The 18,931-nt window shown below is 40.8% G+C and overlaps 1 protein-coding gene across 6 annotated transcripts in view; it reads right to left on the minus strand.

Annotated features, from left to right (window-relative positions):
• CHST10 (carbohydrate sulfotransferase 10) overlaps positions 1-13,374 on the minus strand; it is a 50,941-nt gene extending 37,567 nt beyond the window's left edge. The window contains exons 1-3 of one of the 6 annotated variants that reach the window (XM_043998998.1): positions 13,169-13,254; positions 12,055-12,110; positions 10,649-10,719 (exon numbers count right to left, since the gene is read on the minus strand). In XM_043998998.1, coding sequence (XP_043854933.1) covers positions 10,649-10,668 — 20 coding nt within the window. In that variant the 5' untranslated portion in view covers positions 10,669-10,719; positions 12,055-12,110; positions 13,169-13,254. Of the gene's footprint in view, positions 1-10,648; positions 10,720-12,054; positions 12,112-12,790; positions 13,005-13,168 lie in introns of those variants that run through there. The other 5 variants (XM_043998997.1, XM_043999000.1, XM_043998996.1 and 2 more) reach the window with 5 other exon arrangements.
• Positions 13,375-18,931: the final 5,557 nt, after the last annotated feature.

The raw sequence follows: 18,931 nt of genomic DNA on the forward strand, positions 1-18,931 counted from the left end.
AATTGGGGAAAAAACTAAAATATTATTTTAAAAAATAGTGTATGCTGAATAAAATGGAACTTTTTTTTCCTAGATGATTTGGGTATTATGGAAAATTCATTTTTGTAATGTGATTTAATAAAGTGGTGCCCCCATAGGTTTATTCAAGAGTATAGGTGGGGGGCGGCTAGGTGGCGCAGTGGATAAAGCACCGGCCCTGGATTCAGGAGTACCTGAGTTCAAATCCGGTCTCAGACACTTGACACTTACTAGCTGTGTGACCCTGGGCAAATCACTTAACCCCCATTGTCTGCCAAAAAAAAGAGTATAGGGGACTGTTTGTGTCTTCACTCAATTCTAGATAGCTGTGGCTTTCTGAGTTTTTGTTACTGGTTTTTTGAGTTGTTCTGCCTTCTCCTGCTTCTTTCTGCTGTCAATGGGCCTCCCTTCACAGTCCTTTTATTTCCTTCTAGTTTTGCTGTGAGTTTGGAAGCCAGATAGCCAAGCCTGATTGAATTGAGCAAGGAGTAGGAGTAAATACTGTCCCGATCATTTAGGTTCTTATAACTTGTAAAAATGGAGATAAGAAGGATCTGCATAATGAATAAAGGATTTAGTAAGCATTTACTATGTGAACCGCACTCTACTAACCTCTTGGTGTACACTTAGTTCCTGCTCTCAAGGGGCTCACATTCCAAAGTGAGGAAAGGGCTCTGTTTTTGTAGGGTGCTACATAAATGTAAGTTATTTTTATTATGCACTATATATTATCTAGTCAGCTGGGAAATATACTGTTTGAATTACATGCATCTTGCATAAACAGATGCTGGCTCAATAAGGTTTGAATGTATGTCTGTGCCCAATCATCAGATATTTTTCATTCTCTTGCCTACCCTCTCTCATGGACAGAAAGTAGAACTTCCTCTATGGGACATTCCCTCCTGACTTATGAAAATCCTTATTCTTTTTTCCTCATTATTAGAAACAAAAGAAAGACAGTACCATGATTAAGGAAGTTCAGCATAGGACTTCTTCAACCTTTGTGGTTGTTGTTCAGATATTTTAGTCAGGTCTGACTCTTGGTGACCCCTTTTGGGTTTGGGTTGTTTTTTTTTTTTTGGCAGAAATACTGGAGTGGTTTGCTATTTACTTTTTCAGTTCATTTAACAGATGAGGAAACTGAAGCCAACAGGGTTAAGTGACTTGGCAAGGGTCACATAGCTAGTGTCTGAGGCCCACTTTGAACTTAGGTCTTCCTGACTCTAGGCCCAGCATTCCATCCACTCTGCCACCTGGCTTCCAACCAATATGGAGGGTAAGCTCTTTCAGATCAGAGACTGCTTTGTTTTTATCTCTGCATATTCAGGACCTAGTCACAGTCCCTGGCACATGCAATAGGAAGTCAATAGATGCTTCTTGAGTGACAAGACTGTAATACACTGTGCTAGGTCCTCTTTTTCACATTTATTTGAATACTGAAATCATTCAACTTTTAACGCCTAAGATATTGTTTCCTTTAATAATATTATTTTTAATAGCTATTGAAAAACTTAAAATAACGAAACAAAATATCAAATATTTTAGCTAGGTGGCACAATGGATATAGCACTGGGCCTGGGGTCAGGAAGACCTGAGTTCAAATCTGGCTTCAGACACTAGTCGTGTGACCCTGGGTAAGTCACTTAACCTTTATTTCCCTCAGTTTCCTCATCTATAAAATGGGGACAATATCAGCACCCACATTTCAGGGTTGTTGTAAGGATCATATGAGATATTAACTGTACAATGCTTAGCACAGTGCCTGGTGCATAATAAGTGCTATATAAATGTTAGCTTAAAAAAAATGAATTGTTACCTCAATTAAGGAAGAAATGCAATGGGAGAAACACTGGTTCTGGAGTCAAAGCATCTGGGTCCAAATCCTGCCATCCTGTCTGTTTTTTCTTTCTCTCCTTAAGCAACTATTATGTGCCAGGCACTCAGAGGTCATCTGGTCTAACGCCTTTATTTTACAGATGAGAAGACCAAGGTCCAGAGAGGTTAAGGATCTTTGCCCCAAATCACCCAGCTTGTTAAAGCAGAGCCAGAATTCAAACCCAGGTCTCGATTCCTAGTCAGTGGCTTTTCCAATGCACCTTTCTACCCTGGGCAAGTCCCTTCATCTCTCTTGACCTGTTTCTTAATCTGTCAAATGAGGGGCTAGAGGAAGACGGCATTTGAGGTCCCTTCTATTCTAAATCTACGATCCTAGAAAACGGCTGCACTGAAATACAGACAGTTATTCTTAGACAGGCATTTGACTTCTGTCCTGCTGCTTTCAAAGCCATCTAGATTTTCAGGGACACAGATTCTCCTGGTGGCTCCTGGCTAGAAGGAGGGTTTTGATTGAATTCATTTTTAAATAGAAGTTTGGAAACAATCCCCTTTTTTTCTGCCTTTGAAAATTATTAGAAAAATCAATGTTATAAACTAATTAGGAACAGTGTCTTAGTCTGAAATTAAAAGAGCTTCATTTGAATTGAGGAATTATGCCTGTGTTCTCCTTTCTCAGTAAGGTGATGCCTCAATTACTATGTATTCAGGAGGTTAGATTATCTAGTAGCCTCAAGCATCCAGATGAGAGAGGGAAAGAGGAGGAGAGGGAGAGAAGGATAAGAGGGAGAGAGGAGGAGGAGGAGAAGGAAAGGAGGAGGAGGAGAAGGAGGAGAAGAAGCAGAGAAGGGAGAGGGGGGAGGGAAGGAAGAAGGGAGAGAAATAGAGAAGGGGAAGAGAAAGAAATACAGAGAGGGAAAGGGAAAAAAGGAGGGGGAAGGGAGAGAGGGAAGAAGGGAGGGGGGAAGGGAGGGAGGGAGGGAGGGAGGGAGGGAGGGAGAGAGAGAGAGAGAGAGAGAGAGAGAGAGAGAGAGAGAGAGAGAGAGAGAGAGAGAGAGAGAGAATAGCCAAAAGGAGCTGAATAACTAAAGATAATATGTGCTGCAATGTGACTGTCCAAAAAATCCAAGGGCTTTCTTGTTGACTGCCCAAGCCTTTAATAGGCAAGCTGCTTTACAAAAAAAAAAAAAAAAAGTTCCTGTGAAAAATATGGAAAGAAGACTGAAAAGCTAAGGAGTGGCGGGTGGGGGGAGAGGAGAGAAGGAAGAGAGTAGGAAATGTCAGAGCATTAGATTAAAAAAAAAACCCAATGATGAGCAGCTGAAACTCTGACGATGAAGAGAAGTCACATCGCCATGAAAATTTTAAAAGATCTCCGGGAGGATGGAGCACCAATGGCTCTGGAGGTGTGGTGTGCCATGAGGAAAGCTCAGTTACAGACAAGACTTTGGCTGGAGAGTTGGCCAGACAGCAGATCAGTCAGGGGCAAGCGGGCCTGAGTGAGCTTTGGGGGAGCTCTACCAGGAAATGGCCCAGTAAATGGATTGTTCTAGTATGAGCAGGCTCTCATCACTAAAGTTTAGATCTTTTCCCATGAGCCCATTCCCAGGGCATGGCCCTCAAAGGCAAGAAGATCCCAATCTGGGGTCCGCAGATAGATTTCAGGACAGGGCCCGTGAATTTGTTTGGGAGAAAATAACATCTTTATGTTGTTCAGTCGTGTCCTATTCTTGGTGACTCCATTTGGAGTTCTCTTGGCAAAGATACTGGAGTAGTTTGCCACTTCCTTCTCCAGCTCATTTTATAAATGAGGAAACTGAGGCAAATAGGATGAAGTGACTTGTCCAGGGTCACACAGCTAATAAGGATTTGAAGTCAAGCCTTTCTGACTCCAGAGCAGTGATCTATCCACCGCACCACCTAGCTTTATTTTTACTAACCTCTAAATGAAATTTAGCATTTCATTTAAAAGCATTTTTTTCTGAGAATAGGTTCATAGGCTTTACCAGACTGCCAAAAGAATCCAAGGCATATCACTGCTCTAGGCAGATCTGAGGCCTTTAAGGCCTCACATTCATTATGGAAAATCCTAAGCAAGATTTCACTTGTGAATCTTCCCTGTCAATTATAAATCCATGTCAATATTTGTCTATTTTAAGTCCATGTTAAGTCTCATTATTTTGGATCTGGATCCTCAGGTGAAGTTCTTGGTACTTCATAGTAATTTCCCTCTCCAACTTCTCCTCCAAACTAGATGAGAGGAAAGGGTCCTGGCAGACCCTGAATGAATATACAGCTCAATCAATTCAACAAACATTTTTAGAAAAATTTTATATGATTAAAAAGGGGATCTTTGATGAGAAAATTTCACTTCTCAGGACCCTGTAAAGACTCTGGAGGTATGCTGACATCCTGAGAAACCAGAAAATTGTGTGTTATAAAGTCACAAAGATGGGGCAGCTAGGTGGCACAGTGGATAAAGCACCAGCCCTGGATTCAGGAGGACCTGAGTTCAAATCCAGCCTCAGACACTTGACACTTACTAGCTGTGTGGCCCTGGGCAAGTCATTTAAACCCATTGCCCAGCAAAAAAGAAAAAAAAAAGATGAAGTCACAAAGACAAACAGGAAGTTACTATCAGTCGGCATTTCACTATTTCCCACCAACTTCTCATCTTCAAGCCACAAGCCATGAGAGTCAGTAAGCATTTGTTAAACATCTACTATGTGCGAGTCATTGTGCTAAACAAAAGGGATATGAGGATCATGAGAATATTTGTAAAAAACACTTAACACATTGATTGGTGCATAGTAGGCCCTATATAAATACTTATTCCCTTCCCCCATAGAAAAGAATGCCCAGACACTTTTTCTCATAGAAGAGATTCTCTAACATGAGGTAAGGAATATATGCATAGGGTTGACTGAAAAACGATGCTGGAGACTTCACATTGGGAGCCTCTTAAGTTTCTGACCCTATATCATCCTAGAATGAACCTTGGATCCAAAAAGCTGGAAGTTGGGGGCAGCTAGGTGGCACAGTGGATAGAGCACTGGCCCTGGATTCAGGAAGACCTGAGTTCAAATCTGGCCTCAGACACTTGACACTTACTAGCTGTGTGACCCTGGGCAAGTCACTTAACCCTCATTGCCCTGCAAAAAACTAAAACCAAAACCAAAACCAAAACACAACAAAAAGCTGGAGGTCTGTACTTCAAGGTTGATTAGTGCTGACATTTACTTTTCGTGGGATCTTGGGCAATCAAGTTTTTCTGAACTCATTTTTTTCCATTTGTGAAATGGGACTGAGTCCTGGCCCTTATCTTTCTTACAGGAATCTCAGGGATGTCAAACCAAAACAAAAAGATAATTTGATGAGGTAGTGGATAGAGCACTGATCCTGAGTTCAAATTCAGTCTCACACATTAGCTGTGAAGTCACTTAATTTCTATTTACCTCAGTTTCTTCTATTGTAAAATGGGAATAATAAGAGCACCTACTTCCCAGGCTTGTTGTGAGGACCAAATGAGGTGGTCTTTATAAAGTCCTTGGCACAGCAGGCACTATGTAAATATTAGGTATTATTGTTGTTGTCATCATCATCATTATTAATTCTTAAATTACACTATTTTGGGGGTGAGGGGTAGGTCTAGGGAAATGTAAGCTAAAAGGAAAAAAATACCTTCTGGAATGGAACAATCAAAATTAAGTTGCCTGCTGTGTTCCAGGTACCATGCTAGGCACCATAGATACAAAAACAAAGAAATGGAACAGTATCTCCTTACAGTGTGCTTACATTCTTAGGTGAGACAATACAGGGTGTTCCAAAAGCCTTGGTGTAGTTTTAAGCTTTAATGACTTAAATTGAACTAAGATTTTTTAGTCACCCCATATAAGTACACATACCCGATAAATACAAGGTTGTTTTGGAAGGAGGGCACTAGCAGCTAGGAGGATCAGGAAAGGCTTCCTATAGAAGTTGGATCTTAAGCTGAGTCTTGAAGGAAGTAATGGATTTGGAGGTATAGGGAATCAGGGAGTGTATTCTAAGCATAGAGGACAGTCAGTACAAAGGCTTGGAGATGGGAAATGGAGTGTTACTTGTGAAGAACAGCAAGAAGACTAGGTTGGTTGACATCTCTCAAAACACACACCAAAAAGTGGTCATTAATTTGTTGCTTCTGGTGGAATCCTTTCTATATAATAAAAATAAAAGGGGGCGGTTAGGTGGCGCAGGGGATAAAGCACCGGCCCTGGATTCAGGAGTACCTGAGTTCAAATCCGGCCTCAGACACTTGACACTTACTAGCTGTGTGACCCTGGGCAAGTCACTTAACCCCCATTGCCCCGCAAAAATAAATAAATAAATAAATAAAAAATAAATAAAAACACTTTCCCCCCTCCCTGAGAAGTAGAATCCCATCTATGACTCTGTGACTTCCCTAGGTGATTCAGAAAGCTGGACTGTGAAACCCCATAAATAAATGTCCTTTTGGATCATGATGTCAAGGAAACAAGTGGTCGCTGAGGGGGAAAAAAAGTCTCTTTGAGATAAAGTTGAAACTATCTGAAAGTATAAGATCCAAAAGATGATAAATAACATAATAGGCTTTCCAGTATCCAGTTGGTTATTACTCTGGGGCTATAAGGGTACCAAAAAAAAATACTCATGTGCCATAAATCCAAATAATGTAGAGGATGACTTCCGAAGATTAACAATGGATTAGGTACTTAGTAATTTACAGGATACTCCAAAGGGGAAATGGGAGGAAATGAACACTTGAGGCCTCTTGTATCTAAGACACCAACAGAGTACAAGTGGGTAATTATGGAACTCACAACTGGAATGCACCAATGGAAGGATAGAGATTGTCCAAAAGAAAGCAGTGCAATAGTATTATACAAAATGGTATAGAAATACGTGAACCTTAAAGTAGAATCTTGGCAGAGTGTCTAGATGAAAATAAAAGGAGAGAAAACCAGAAGTGATATCATCAGACTGATACTACAGACTGCTTACCTTGACAGAAGAAACACAATGAATCATAAAACACGAGATTCAGAAGGATACTTTAAGGTCATGTGGACCTAAGTGGCACAATACAGAGAGTTATTAGGTCTGGAGTCAGGAAGACTAGAGTTCAAATTCTGCTCAGACACTTACTAGCTATGTAACCCTGGACAAGTCCTTTAACTTCTCTCAACCTCAGTGGGATTTTTTAAAAAATCTGTAATGAAAGTACCTACCTCACAGGGTTGCTGGGAGGATCAGATGAGATAGCATGCAAGGCACTTTGCCAACTTTAAAGTGTTATAAAAATACTAGCTATGATTATGATTGTGATTATCTAGTCCAACTGTACATGAAAGGAATTCTCATACATGGGACAATCGGTTCATTTGCCATCCAATGGCCAAGTCTTCAATTTTACCTCCTCGTCTTGGATCTGTTCCCTTCACTCTGCTGATACACTCATTTGAGAAAATGGGCCAGCCATATAATGAGAGGGAAGGATTTAGGGAATCTGAGGGCTGCCCATGGGTATCTATGAAATACTGAAAGAACCATAGCTTTTATTCTAGGCCTTCATCACTTCTCCCACTGATTACTGAAATAACCTTTTATTTGGTCTTCTTGCTCCAGTTCTTTCTCTATAAGCTGCAGAACTGCTATCCCCAAATACAAGAGAAAAATTCCTGATTGTTGTTTTTTTCAGTTTCATCTAACTCTTTGTGACCACATTTGGGGGTTTCTTGGCAAAGATCCTGGAGTGGTTTGCCATTTCCTTTCCACCTTATTCTACAGATGAACCTAAGGCAAGTAGGGTTAAATGACTTGTCTAAGGTTACAAAGTAAGTGTCTGAGGCCAGATTTGAACTCAGGATGATGAGTCTTTCTGACTCCAAGACCAGCACTCTATCCATTGTGCCACCTGCCCACCCTAAATTCCTGATACTGACCACAAAAACCTCAAAGGAATGACGTAGTACTTGTGGGATATTTCATCTAATTGAACGTCTATTGGAAATGTCATTCTTCTAAAAACAGATCAGGCTTCCCTTTCTAACTACTTCATATCTCAGAAAGTCTGGGAAAGGCTACTTTGATCTAATTCTGGTCAACCAAGAAGATACGGATGGCAAAGAAAAAGGGAGCAAAACCAAGGAAACAACCAAGCGTGAGGTCAATAGGTAGGGTCAGAATTATATTCTAAGCCTTTGGAAAGTAGAATGTAAAAAGTTAAGAGGCAGATTAGATTACGATCCCACGGTCTAGGACTCAAAATCAAAATAAGTCAGGAGGCTTTAAGTATGAAATCATGACAATGTAATGACAAAGACCTAGATAAGGGATGTTTAATTTTGGTGGTGGCAGGGGTCCCTCCTGATGGGAGGATCTCAAGAAAAGATTAGAGGATCGCTTGTTGGATATCTTACGAAAAAAATTCTTTTTTCAATTGAGAAGATTAAGCTTGATCCTGTATCATTTTCTTATTGATCTTATTTACAATTAATTGATTTTGTCCTATAACTGTTTAAGTTGTGGTTTTTTGTTTTATGAACTTGGATGAGAGTTCAGTTGGCCTGTAATGGATTAAATTTAAAAATTCACCTTTCCTGCTCAAGAAATTTTTGGTAACCTTGGGGTATGTGTGAGAAAACAAAGGAGTCTGACCCTGAAAGCTTTGAGCCATCAAGCTATCCTTTAAGGATGTCTGGTTTGCTATCCAAAAGTCTAGGTCACTATTTGTACCTGGACTCAAACAAAGAGCACTTCTTAGACTCATGAGAGAAGAAACCTGCACCTCAGCTCTGTACCCAGTCATGCTGTCCTCAATTCCATGATGTTATCTACCCTGTTCTTTGTTTTATACTTCCTAAAACCCATATAAGGGGGACTGACCTTTTGCTCAGGGTTTTTGGTATTAAATGGAGAACCCATTTGTTGACAGGTAGCATGCCCCTGCTAATAAATATTATTATCTTGTGTGGAGATCTGCCTCAGTTTACCCTTTTGTTAAAATTTCAATGAGACACAAGTATGAACTAGATTAAGTGGCCACTGAGGTCCTTTCCAACTCTGAGACATTATGATTCTCAGACGTGAGAGGGACATAGGGATATGACCCTCCACTGAGATGGAAAGTGCCCCCCCCCTTCGGCCTAGTGATCTGATGTCAAAGTCTTAAAGCCCCTTAGAGCCCCCTATTTCTCTCTCTCTCTCTGTTTTTTCTCTAGAGAGAGGCAATAATGGGAAGCTACTATCCCCCTTTCTAAATATAGGCATATCAACTTAAAAATTGCTTTATAGCGTCTGCACCGAGATATTATGTAGATACAATAGATTGTTGCTGAAACAGGAAATTTTACAAAATAACCTATGGCTGAACCCCTGAGGATGGGGCACTCTGACCCAGGAGAGAGACTTATCACTTAACAACCCAGGAGAGAGAGTTATCGCTGAACATCCCAGGAGAAAGATTTATTGCTGAACATATAGTATTAACCCAATTACCGCATTTTGTTCAAATTAGATGTCTGTAAAGAGTATAAAAACTGCTTGGTTTCCTAATCTCGGTGTGTCACACCTCTTGGCTGTCCCAGTGAGTGTGGTACACCTTTCTTTTCGAAAGAAATAAAATCAGTGCTTTGGCCTCCTTTCTCCTCGAGTCTCTATTACAGGGGTCAGTGGGTGTACTTCTCATCCCACTCAGACGCCTTGTTGATTTTGGATCTTATGGTCCTATAATGAAAAATTTGTAAGTGCCTGGGAAAACACCTAGTGCCTAGGGCTAGAGGCAGATGGTGTAATATTAACGAATGATATGGAAGTTTTCAAATCCTATTCTGCTTCTCTCTTGATCAAGGGGAATGCTCTTCAGGCTTTAAAGTCTGGAAGGGTGGAAGAGAAAGAGACATGGATTCAAAGTCAGAAAACCTGGATTTGAATACTCTCTCTGTGACCCTGTACAAGGCAATTTAATGTTTCTGGTTCGTGCTTCCCTCATCTGTTAAATAAGGAGGTTCAGACCTCTAACCTCTAAATTTCCTTCCGGCTTTAAATTTGGAATCCCATGAGCAAACCTATTAAGAGAAAAAGCTATCTTTAATTAAGAAGATACCTGCAATAGTAATGCTAGCAAATGTTTACACAGGACTTTAACCTTTGCAAGTAATTTACATACAGAATCTCTAAACAACTTTGTGAAGTAGGTGCTATTATTATTCCCATTTTATGGATGAGGAAACTGAGGCTGAGAAAGGTTAAATAACTTGCTTAGGGTTAATAGTTAATAAATGTCGGAGAAAGGCTTTGGATTCATGTCTTCCTGATTACTATACAAATGTACCTTTTTGACCAAAGAAATCGTATGCCAGTCAATATGATTCCCTGCTCCCACCCCAACTTTCTGGGGTAAATGCAAGAAAGGACATGTCTAGGTCACATGCATAGGTCCAGTGTAGAATTTAGAAATGCCATTTGATTAAAGAAAAACCTTTATGGAAAAAAAACAAAGCAAATGAATTTGGGTTGTATGAGGGTCTATTTTTTTCAAATTCACGAATATTTTCTCTCAAAACGTACTAAATCTTCGAAGTTTGAATTTGCTCTTACCATCAGAATTATTTTTCCCCACAATGATTTTGCTATGATTAATTGTAGAAATGAAAGAATGCCAAGACTCTGTAGAATAATGGGACTTGTCTCAAGGTCAAGATAAATTCTCTTCATTCAGATCATATACACATGAACACATTTTCAAATAGCTGTTGGACTCAACTGCTCCTTTACCTACCTGCTGAGACCCACGTTCATAGTTCATCACTTCATGTCCCAAGATCAAAGTCCTAGCTTTTGGAATTTCTCCTAAAAATGTGTTGGATTCAAAAACAAAAACAAAACCAGGATCATTAATGGCTAGAAAGCTAGCTTTATATGTACCTTGCTTACTTAACCACCTGGCTTATTTACTTTTACTTCCCTTGATAGAATATGTTCCTAGAAATAATATTTAAAATGCACAAGGGGAGCAAACAGAATCTTTTAGCAAAATCATTTGTAAAGGTGAAAAATCCTTTTCTAATTCATCATCCCAAGTTTATCTGTTTTGCAAGTTTTAATTTTTAAAAAATTATCTTAAGGCATTTTATCCCCATATTGAATTATATATTAGCTTCAGAAAAAAATTATAGCATTAAAGAGGCTAAAAAAAAGCTTCTTGACGTTGGTTATATGCAACAGGAAAAAGAACATTACAACTCTTTTGCCATAAGATACATCACAGCTTCTCCTATTCACATTTAACTTAGCTGTTTTAGCCTTCCTAAATCACTGATTCAATTACATTATTCCCTATGTAATATAAAATGCATTTAATTCTTACACAGCAGTTTAGAATTTAATATTTAAACCTATAAAAATATCTCCCCAAGGCTTATACTATGAGAAATGCAGGCTAAATTTCTAGATTTTACTCAAACTATAAACAATTCTATTCTCTTCTCTACCTATTTTTCAGGTTTCCCATTTCCATCTTCCTTCCTTTTCATTGTTTGGTCTACTCAACCATTTTAGAGGTATAACAAATGCCAACTTATCCTGCTCATTTAAGACTTTCTTGTATTTCTGCTATGTTTTAGTTTTGTCGCTATTCCAAATTTAAGGAAAGATTTTTTTAAAAAATCTTTTCAAACTCTTAAACTCTTGCTGTATTTTCTTCAACACATCAAGAGAGAAGGTATAAGAATCTTTTTTAGCATCCTAAAATGTTAAATCCAGGATCTCCTAAGCCAGGGGTTTCTTAACCTGGGTTTTGTGAACTTATATATAAAACCCCCCAAATTTGGATAACTGTATTTCAGTATAATTGGTTTCCTTTGTAATCCAGAGTATTATATTTTATACATTTTAAAACATTATTCAAAGAAGGGGATTCAAGATTCAACTTGCCAAAGGGGTTCCTGGAACAAAGTGGGAAGGGAGTGTAGGGGAAGGAAGGCAACTGTGTCACCCTTATTTACCCTAATAGAATCACTGAAAAAGAGAGAGGAAAGTAAGAGGTAGGGCCCACACATCGATGCTTCCCCCCCCCCCCCATGGAAATAGAAAACGGCATTAAGTCTTTTGAGAAAGGGCCCACCCACAATGCCCAAGGTATAAAGTGCCTGAGACACCTTTTTCTGACCCCTCCAATTAACTCACCTGAATCTGGCAAAAACAGCTTTCTGTGTCTTCTTTTCTGCACAGTCTTTCCAGGTCTGGAGGGGAGAAAAAAGGACTCACAGATCTTGGCAAATTTGGTTTGTCTTCCCTGCTTGAAGCATCTCCTTAAAATGTATGTTCCCACCTCAAAACTTCTGAGGGTGCTCCTTGCCTGTCAACTAACATGGAGCTCTTCTGGGCAGATAGCATGCATTTCCAGCAATTGTTTCTCTCCCTTCTTTTGCCAAAAGGTAGATTTTAACTGTGGCTTATGCAAGGGGACACAGCCCCCACCCCCCATCCCTTCTCTACTCTCTCCAAACTCCACATTAGAGCCGAAGGAAAGATTTCCCTCCCTCTGCCCACCCCCCTCCCATTTCCAACCTTCACCACACACTGTTACAGATGTAAATTTCTCAGGCAAGGGAGAAATAAATTTTTGATATTCTGCTGATCTATAATTCCACTGATCACACCATTCCACGGCAAGGAGATCTCCTTATTGCATAATTAATACTACATTCATCTAACAGCATTTTTAAAAATCATGAAGAACTAAGACAATGGGTAGCCCAAGAATCTCTTTGAAAAAAAAAAAGATTTAATTATTCGTTCCTTATCCTACGCCTTTTTTCTCTCTTATGAAGGTATAAAAACTAACCTTTCCCCTTCATTTAATCACACCCCCCGCCCCACCCCTTCATTTATGGGTTGCTACCCCCTCCCCCATTCCGACCTCTTTGTGTACGGAAGGCATCACCCGGCTTCTCCCAACGGTTGCATCCCTCTCTGTAAAAATCCACTTTCCCAGGTCCCTTGCTTTCTAGTCCCAGAGCTCCCTAGGGGCGGCCATGTGTATTAAATGGGTGGGGGGAGGGGGTCACCCTGGGTCTCTCTGGCTTCCTGGGTTTCGTTAGGCAGAGGCTCCCCAGGGAGAATGCAGTTCTTTCCCGCCGCCAACCCGTCCCCCTTCGCCCGCACGCCATCACTCTCCTCCCCTCCCCTCTCCTCCCCTCCCCTTCTCTCAAGCCCTGGCCCCTGGCCCGGGGCCACGCAGTGGGAGCCGAGTGCGGAAGGAAGCCCGGACAGGGGCGTGGAAGCCTTCTCCACTTACCACTCGGCAGCCGCTCGTGGTCGGTCTCCACCACCGTGCTGTCAACCCCACGCCAGGCGCAGCGGCGGAGTTGGAGCAGAGGCAGCTCCGGGGCCTCAATGGCTCTGAAGCTGCGGCCTCGCTGGGCACGGAAGGCTGTGCAGACGGAGACGGCGGCGGCGAGATGCTGCTGCTGCTCCTGCTGCTGCTGCTGTTGCTGCTGCTGCTGCTGCTGCTGCCGCCGCCGCCGCCGCCGCCGCCGCCGCCGACTGCATCATCCCGGTCCCGCCGCCGCAGCCTCCACGCTGCCTGCTCAGCTGCTGCCACTCGCCGATCCCTCGCCGTCCGTCCGCTCTCTCCCCACCCCCGGCGGCGCCCTCGGGGTCGGGCTCCTAACGGGCCCTAGCTCCCTCCCACCGCCCCCAGAGGCGGCCCGGAGAGCGCGAGGGAGCAAGGGAGGGGCTGGCCTTATCAGTCCCCAGCTCCCAGGCTCGGGCCTGGGCGCTCCGGCTCCGCGCCGCATCAGCTTCAGAAGCTGGGCTGAGAGCCTTGGGCTGCAAGTGCGCCCAATTCTGCTGATTCCCGGGGTCAAGCAGGCCCACGCTGCACCCCTAATCTCCTCCCCAAGCAGGGGCTGGGGGAGAGGGACATAAACCCGAGAAAGAAAAGCATATTTTATTCACTTATTTATGGGGGTGGGGTGGGGTCCTAGTCGGGTTGTCACAGAGAAAAAAAGAAGAAGAAATTGTCACAAAGTTTCAGCTAAGACCGGATTGGAGGGATTTCAAACGGGAGCAGCACAGTTTTCACTCCTCCCTCCTCCTCCTCTTTCTCCTCCCCTCTTCCTTGTCTTTCAATTCAACAGGATAAACTATAAGATTTGCCAGATCTGAGTTCAGGACACAGAGAAAACAGAATTCCAGCAGCTGCAGGGAGGCCTAGTGTTTCAGAGGCTAACCATAAATGAATCTCGAAGTACAGGTGTGAAATAACTTCGTTGTTTTTATTTTTCCCTAAGGATGTCATTGACTTGGAGCTGGAAGGGACTTTGGGTTCAACAGCTTCATTTTACAGATGAAAAAAACAAGGATCCCTTCCTCTCTTCCCCAGAAGTTTAAATGACTTACCCAAGGCCATCCAGCCAGTTGCTGGAAGATTTTTTTTTTTGGTCACGTAAACAGGAGAAAAGTGAGAAATAAAACTTGAGAATGACTTTTATGTTTATTCAGTACGCAGGATAGATTTACTTTTTTAGAACAAATCAAAGTCATAGTTCTTTTCTTCCTTTACCCCCTAAGAATTTTTTAAAGTACAGGCATGTTTTTTTTTTCAGTTTTAAAATATTGTTCCATTTCTTCTTTTGTGTAAATGGACTATCAGAAAAAAAAAAGGTTTAGTTTCTTAGCGAACTTGAGAAAAAAACACAACATTTTTTAAACCCAAAAGAGGCATTATGGTGTACTAGAGAAAGAGGGCCTTGAAATCCAGAACACCTTTCTTCTAGTCCTACCTTCGGCACATAGTGACTGTGACCAACTCTCACTGCCATCAAGGCAACCCTCTTAAGACATTGCTATTGGGAGTTTCTTCACCAAGAATTTACCTATGAAGTTAAAACACTGGTCCTGTCACACACAAAACACCCAATAAAACTAATGATAAAAGAAAAAGTTCCAATAAACGGGAATTCATTCCTTCAAGTTCTCTCTAGGCCAAGAAGTTAACTTGAGTTGGTAATTCTGATGAGATGCTAAATTAAGCAAACTTTAAGAGAAACCAAGCAAACATGATAGATCTACAGCTGAAAGGGACTTTGGCCATCTCGTCCAACTCTCTAATTTTACAAATAAAGAAATTGAGAGTCAAGAGAGGCTAAATAAGTGACTTGCCCAAGGTCACACAAGACAAAGTTTGGATTTGAACTCAGGTCCTATGACTACAAGTTTAAAGTGATTTGTACCATGTAATATAATATATGATAATTATAATTATAACATAAATTACAACAGTTATTAGAGAACAGCCTAGCTCCCTCCTACCTTTCCAGGCTTCTTACACCTTATTCCAATCCACATGCATTTTGATCCCATGACAATTGCCTTCTTTCTGTTCTTTTTTTTTAATTTATGGGATAAAACAAGCATTTTCATAACATAGTATAACAAAAAAGATGATTGCACATGAAACTGCAAATCTAATATGAACTTGCTATTCCTTTTAAATACAGAACAAAGTTATAATGAAATTTTTTTTTCATTTTTTCTCCCTCCCCCATGGCCATTATTATACATAAATAGGTATATATTTATATTCATATATGTAAAATTATTGAGCTCACCATTTCTTATAGCACAGTAGTATTTCATCACAATCATATATTACACCTTGTTCAGCCGTTCCTTAGTTGATAGGCATTCCCGAAATTTCCATTTTTTTTGGCCATTACAAAAAGAGTTACTATAAACATTTTAGACCACATAGATTCTTTTCCTTTTTCCCTTATCATCTTTGGAAATAGTAGTAATATTGCTGGGTCAAATGGTTTATTGATAGGTTAATAACTCTTTGGACATAATTCCAGATTGCTCTCCATAACAATAGGATCAGTTCACAATTCCACCAACAATTAAAGTGTCCCAATTTCTCCGCATCCTTCCAGCATTTTTTGCTTTCCTCTTCAATCATTTTAGCGAATCCGGTAGGTGTAAAATCATATGTTAAAGTTGTTTTAATTTGCATTTCTCTAATTGATAATGATTTAGAACATTTTTTTTCATATGACCACAAATTGTTTTGATTTTTCCTTTGGAAAACTGCCTGTTCATATCTTTTGACCGTTTATCAAATGGGAAATCACTTGTGTTCTTATAGACTTGACAGAGTTCTTTTTTGGCAGGGCAATGGGGGTTAAGTGACTTGCCCAGGGTCACACAGCTAGTAAGTGTCAAGTGTCTGAGGCCGGGTTTGAACTCAGGTACTCCTGAATCCAGGGCCTGTTCTTTATCCACTGCGCCACCTAGCCGCCCCTTGACAGAGTTCTAATAATGCTACACTCCATCACCATGATCAGGGCATTTTTTTTCTCTGGCTGTCTCCCATGCCTGGAATGTTCTTTCTCCTCATCTTGACCTTGTAGCTTCCCTGGCTTCCTTAAAACCTCAACTTCTATGGGAAGCTTTTCCCAGCCCCCCTTTTTTTGTGAGACAATTGGAGTTAAGTGATTTGCCCAGGGTCACATAGCTAGTGTCAAGGGTCTGAGGCCGGATTTGAACTCAGGTCCTCCTGAATGACCAGGGCCGGTTCTCTCTCCACTGTGCCACATAGCTGCCCCTCCCAACCCCTCTTAGTTCTAGTCCCTTCCCTCTTTTAATAATTCCCTGTTTATCCTCTATATAGCTTATTTGTACATATTTGCTGATTATCTCCCCCATTAGGTTGTGAGCTCTTTGAGGGCAGGGACTACCTTTTGCTTCTTTTTGTATCTCCAGTTCTTAGCACAGTGCCTGGCACATAGTAGGTGTTTGATAAATGTGTATTGACTCACTGATAAGCAGAAATCACTTTAAGCCTATTATTAAATGAATTGGGGTCATTACACTTAGAGTAGTGGAAGAAAAAAGGCAGAGGCAATCATTAGTATGTGCCTGGGGCATCTGCCAATTTAGAACATTATGCAACTTAACCACAATTAAGGCTTTTAAAACTTCTCTGTTCTTCATCATTTAAATCAGAGGTTCTTAACCTTTTCTGTGTCATGGATTCTTGGCAGTCTGGTGAAGCCTGTGGACCCCTTCTCTGAATAATGTTTTTAAATGCCTAAAAAATAAAATACTTGGGATCACAAAGGAAGCCAACTCTACTGAAATAAGTAATCAAAGTATTTAAACAGCAACAAGTTAATGCACCCCAAGTTATCAATATGGTGCTGTCTTTTCAGTGCCCCGTATTAAAAATGGGCTTTTTTTTCTCTTCCAACTCCATGTCAGGTGGCAGAAAGTTTCTTCATGGCTTGCTGGAGGGGTAGGGAAGAGGGACTTTTTGGGAAAAAAGAGAACCTAAACTGTCATTTCATGGTGGATGGTGGGCCTCCAGTCATGAATTGATTTCTTGTGTTCTATGATTCTCATATAAGAACCAGGTCTTATAATTACTTCTTAGCTATGCTAGATTTTAAAGAGAATTTGGAAAATATTTGCAGAGGGTATTCTTATTAAATTATAGCAGCTAACATTTAAATGATGTTTTATGGGGCAGCTAGATGGCGCAGTGGATAGAGCACCAGCCCTGGAGTCAGGAGTACCTGGGTTCAAATCCGGCCTCAGACACTTAACACTTACTAGCTGTGTGACTCTGGGCAAGTCACTTAACCCCAATTGCCTCACAAAAATACAAATAAAATAAAATAAATTTAAATGATGTTTTATGGTTTGCAAAGCACTTTATAAATATCCCATTTTATCTTCACAATAACCCTGAAAGGTGCTATTATTATTCTAAATTTTACAGATGAGGAAACTGAGCTAGGCAGATGTTAAATGATTTGCCTAGAGTCACATAGGTAGTAAGTATCTGAGATCAAATTAGAACTCAGGTCTTTCTGACTCCAGGTCCAAGAAGCTGCCCTGCCTAACTCCCTCAAGCATTCCTTTCTCGACCCCATTACAGCAGAAGGATATTAGATTTCTTAGATGGGTGATAGGAAGAGGGCTTGATACAAAACAATGTAGTTCAATTAAATAAGCACTTAGGGAGAGTCAACTACATGTACGATTTTGTCTAGTTTAGACCTCAGCTCTAGGTCTCATCTGCCATTAATTAATCTGCTATGTGATGGGGGAGTCACAACCTCTCAGGACTTCAGTTTCTAATATGTAAAAATGATGTGTGAAATTAGATGATCTTGAAGGTTCCTTGTAGCTACATTAAAGTCATTAAGCCTTAAGATAATTTTAGAGAGCAAAGACCTTCCCACTTGTGACATACATCTTTGAGACCTTTACTGCAGGAATAATTTATGTAAAAAAGCACTTGTTGATCAGTTGTTTTTTTCAGCCCTGCCCAACTCTCTGTGACCTCATTTCAGACTTTCTTGGCAAAGATACTTCAGTGATTTGCCATTTCTTTCTCTAGCTCATTTTACATATGAGGAGACTGAGGCAAAAAGGGTGAAGTGATTTGTCCAGGGTCACACAGCTAGTGGAAGTATCTGAAGTAAGATTTGAAGTCAGGAAAATGAGACTTCCTGACTTCAAGGCCCCGAACTCTATCCTTTGTGCCACCTATCTGCCCCCAAAGCACCTTGCCAACTTGAAAGCATTATATCAATGTATGTCATCTCCCATGGGTTTAGTCATCATTGCAATGATGATGATTTGAATATCTGTACCTCCAGTCCTAAGCTCTCTTCTGAGGTCCAATCCCACATGTCCAAGTACCTACTGATTCCATTGGATTGGATGACTAATTACTACTGTACTGGAGGAATCTCAAATTCAACTTGTCCAAAATTAAACTCATTAGCTTTGCTTCCCAAACCCTCCCTCTTCTGAACTTTCCTATTGTTGTCAAGCACCTTTCCATCCTCCTTGTTGCTGAGGTTGGTAATCTTGCAGTCCTCAGCTCTTATTTACTCCAGAGATCATTTCCAAATTTTATCATTTCTACCTTCACACAACTTCTCCTATGTGTTCCCTTCTCTCTCTTTACACAGGCACCATCCTAGTTCAGGGGCTGTTATCTCTTGTCAGTTTAAGAAGCTTTGACCTATTCTACTGATCCACCACT

This window comes from Dromiciops gliroides, chromosome 3 (assembly GCF_019393635.1).
Source record: "Dromiciops gliroides isolate mDroGli1 chromosome 3, mDroGli1.pri, whole genome shotgun sequence".
NCBI classification, from domain to species: domain Eukaryota; kingdom Metazoa; phylum Chordata; class Mammalia; order Microbiotheria; family Microbiotheriidae; genus Dromiciops; species Dromiciops gliroides.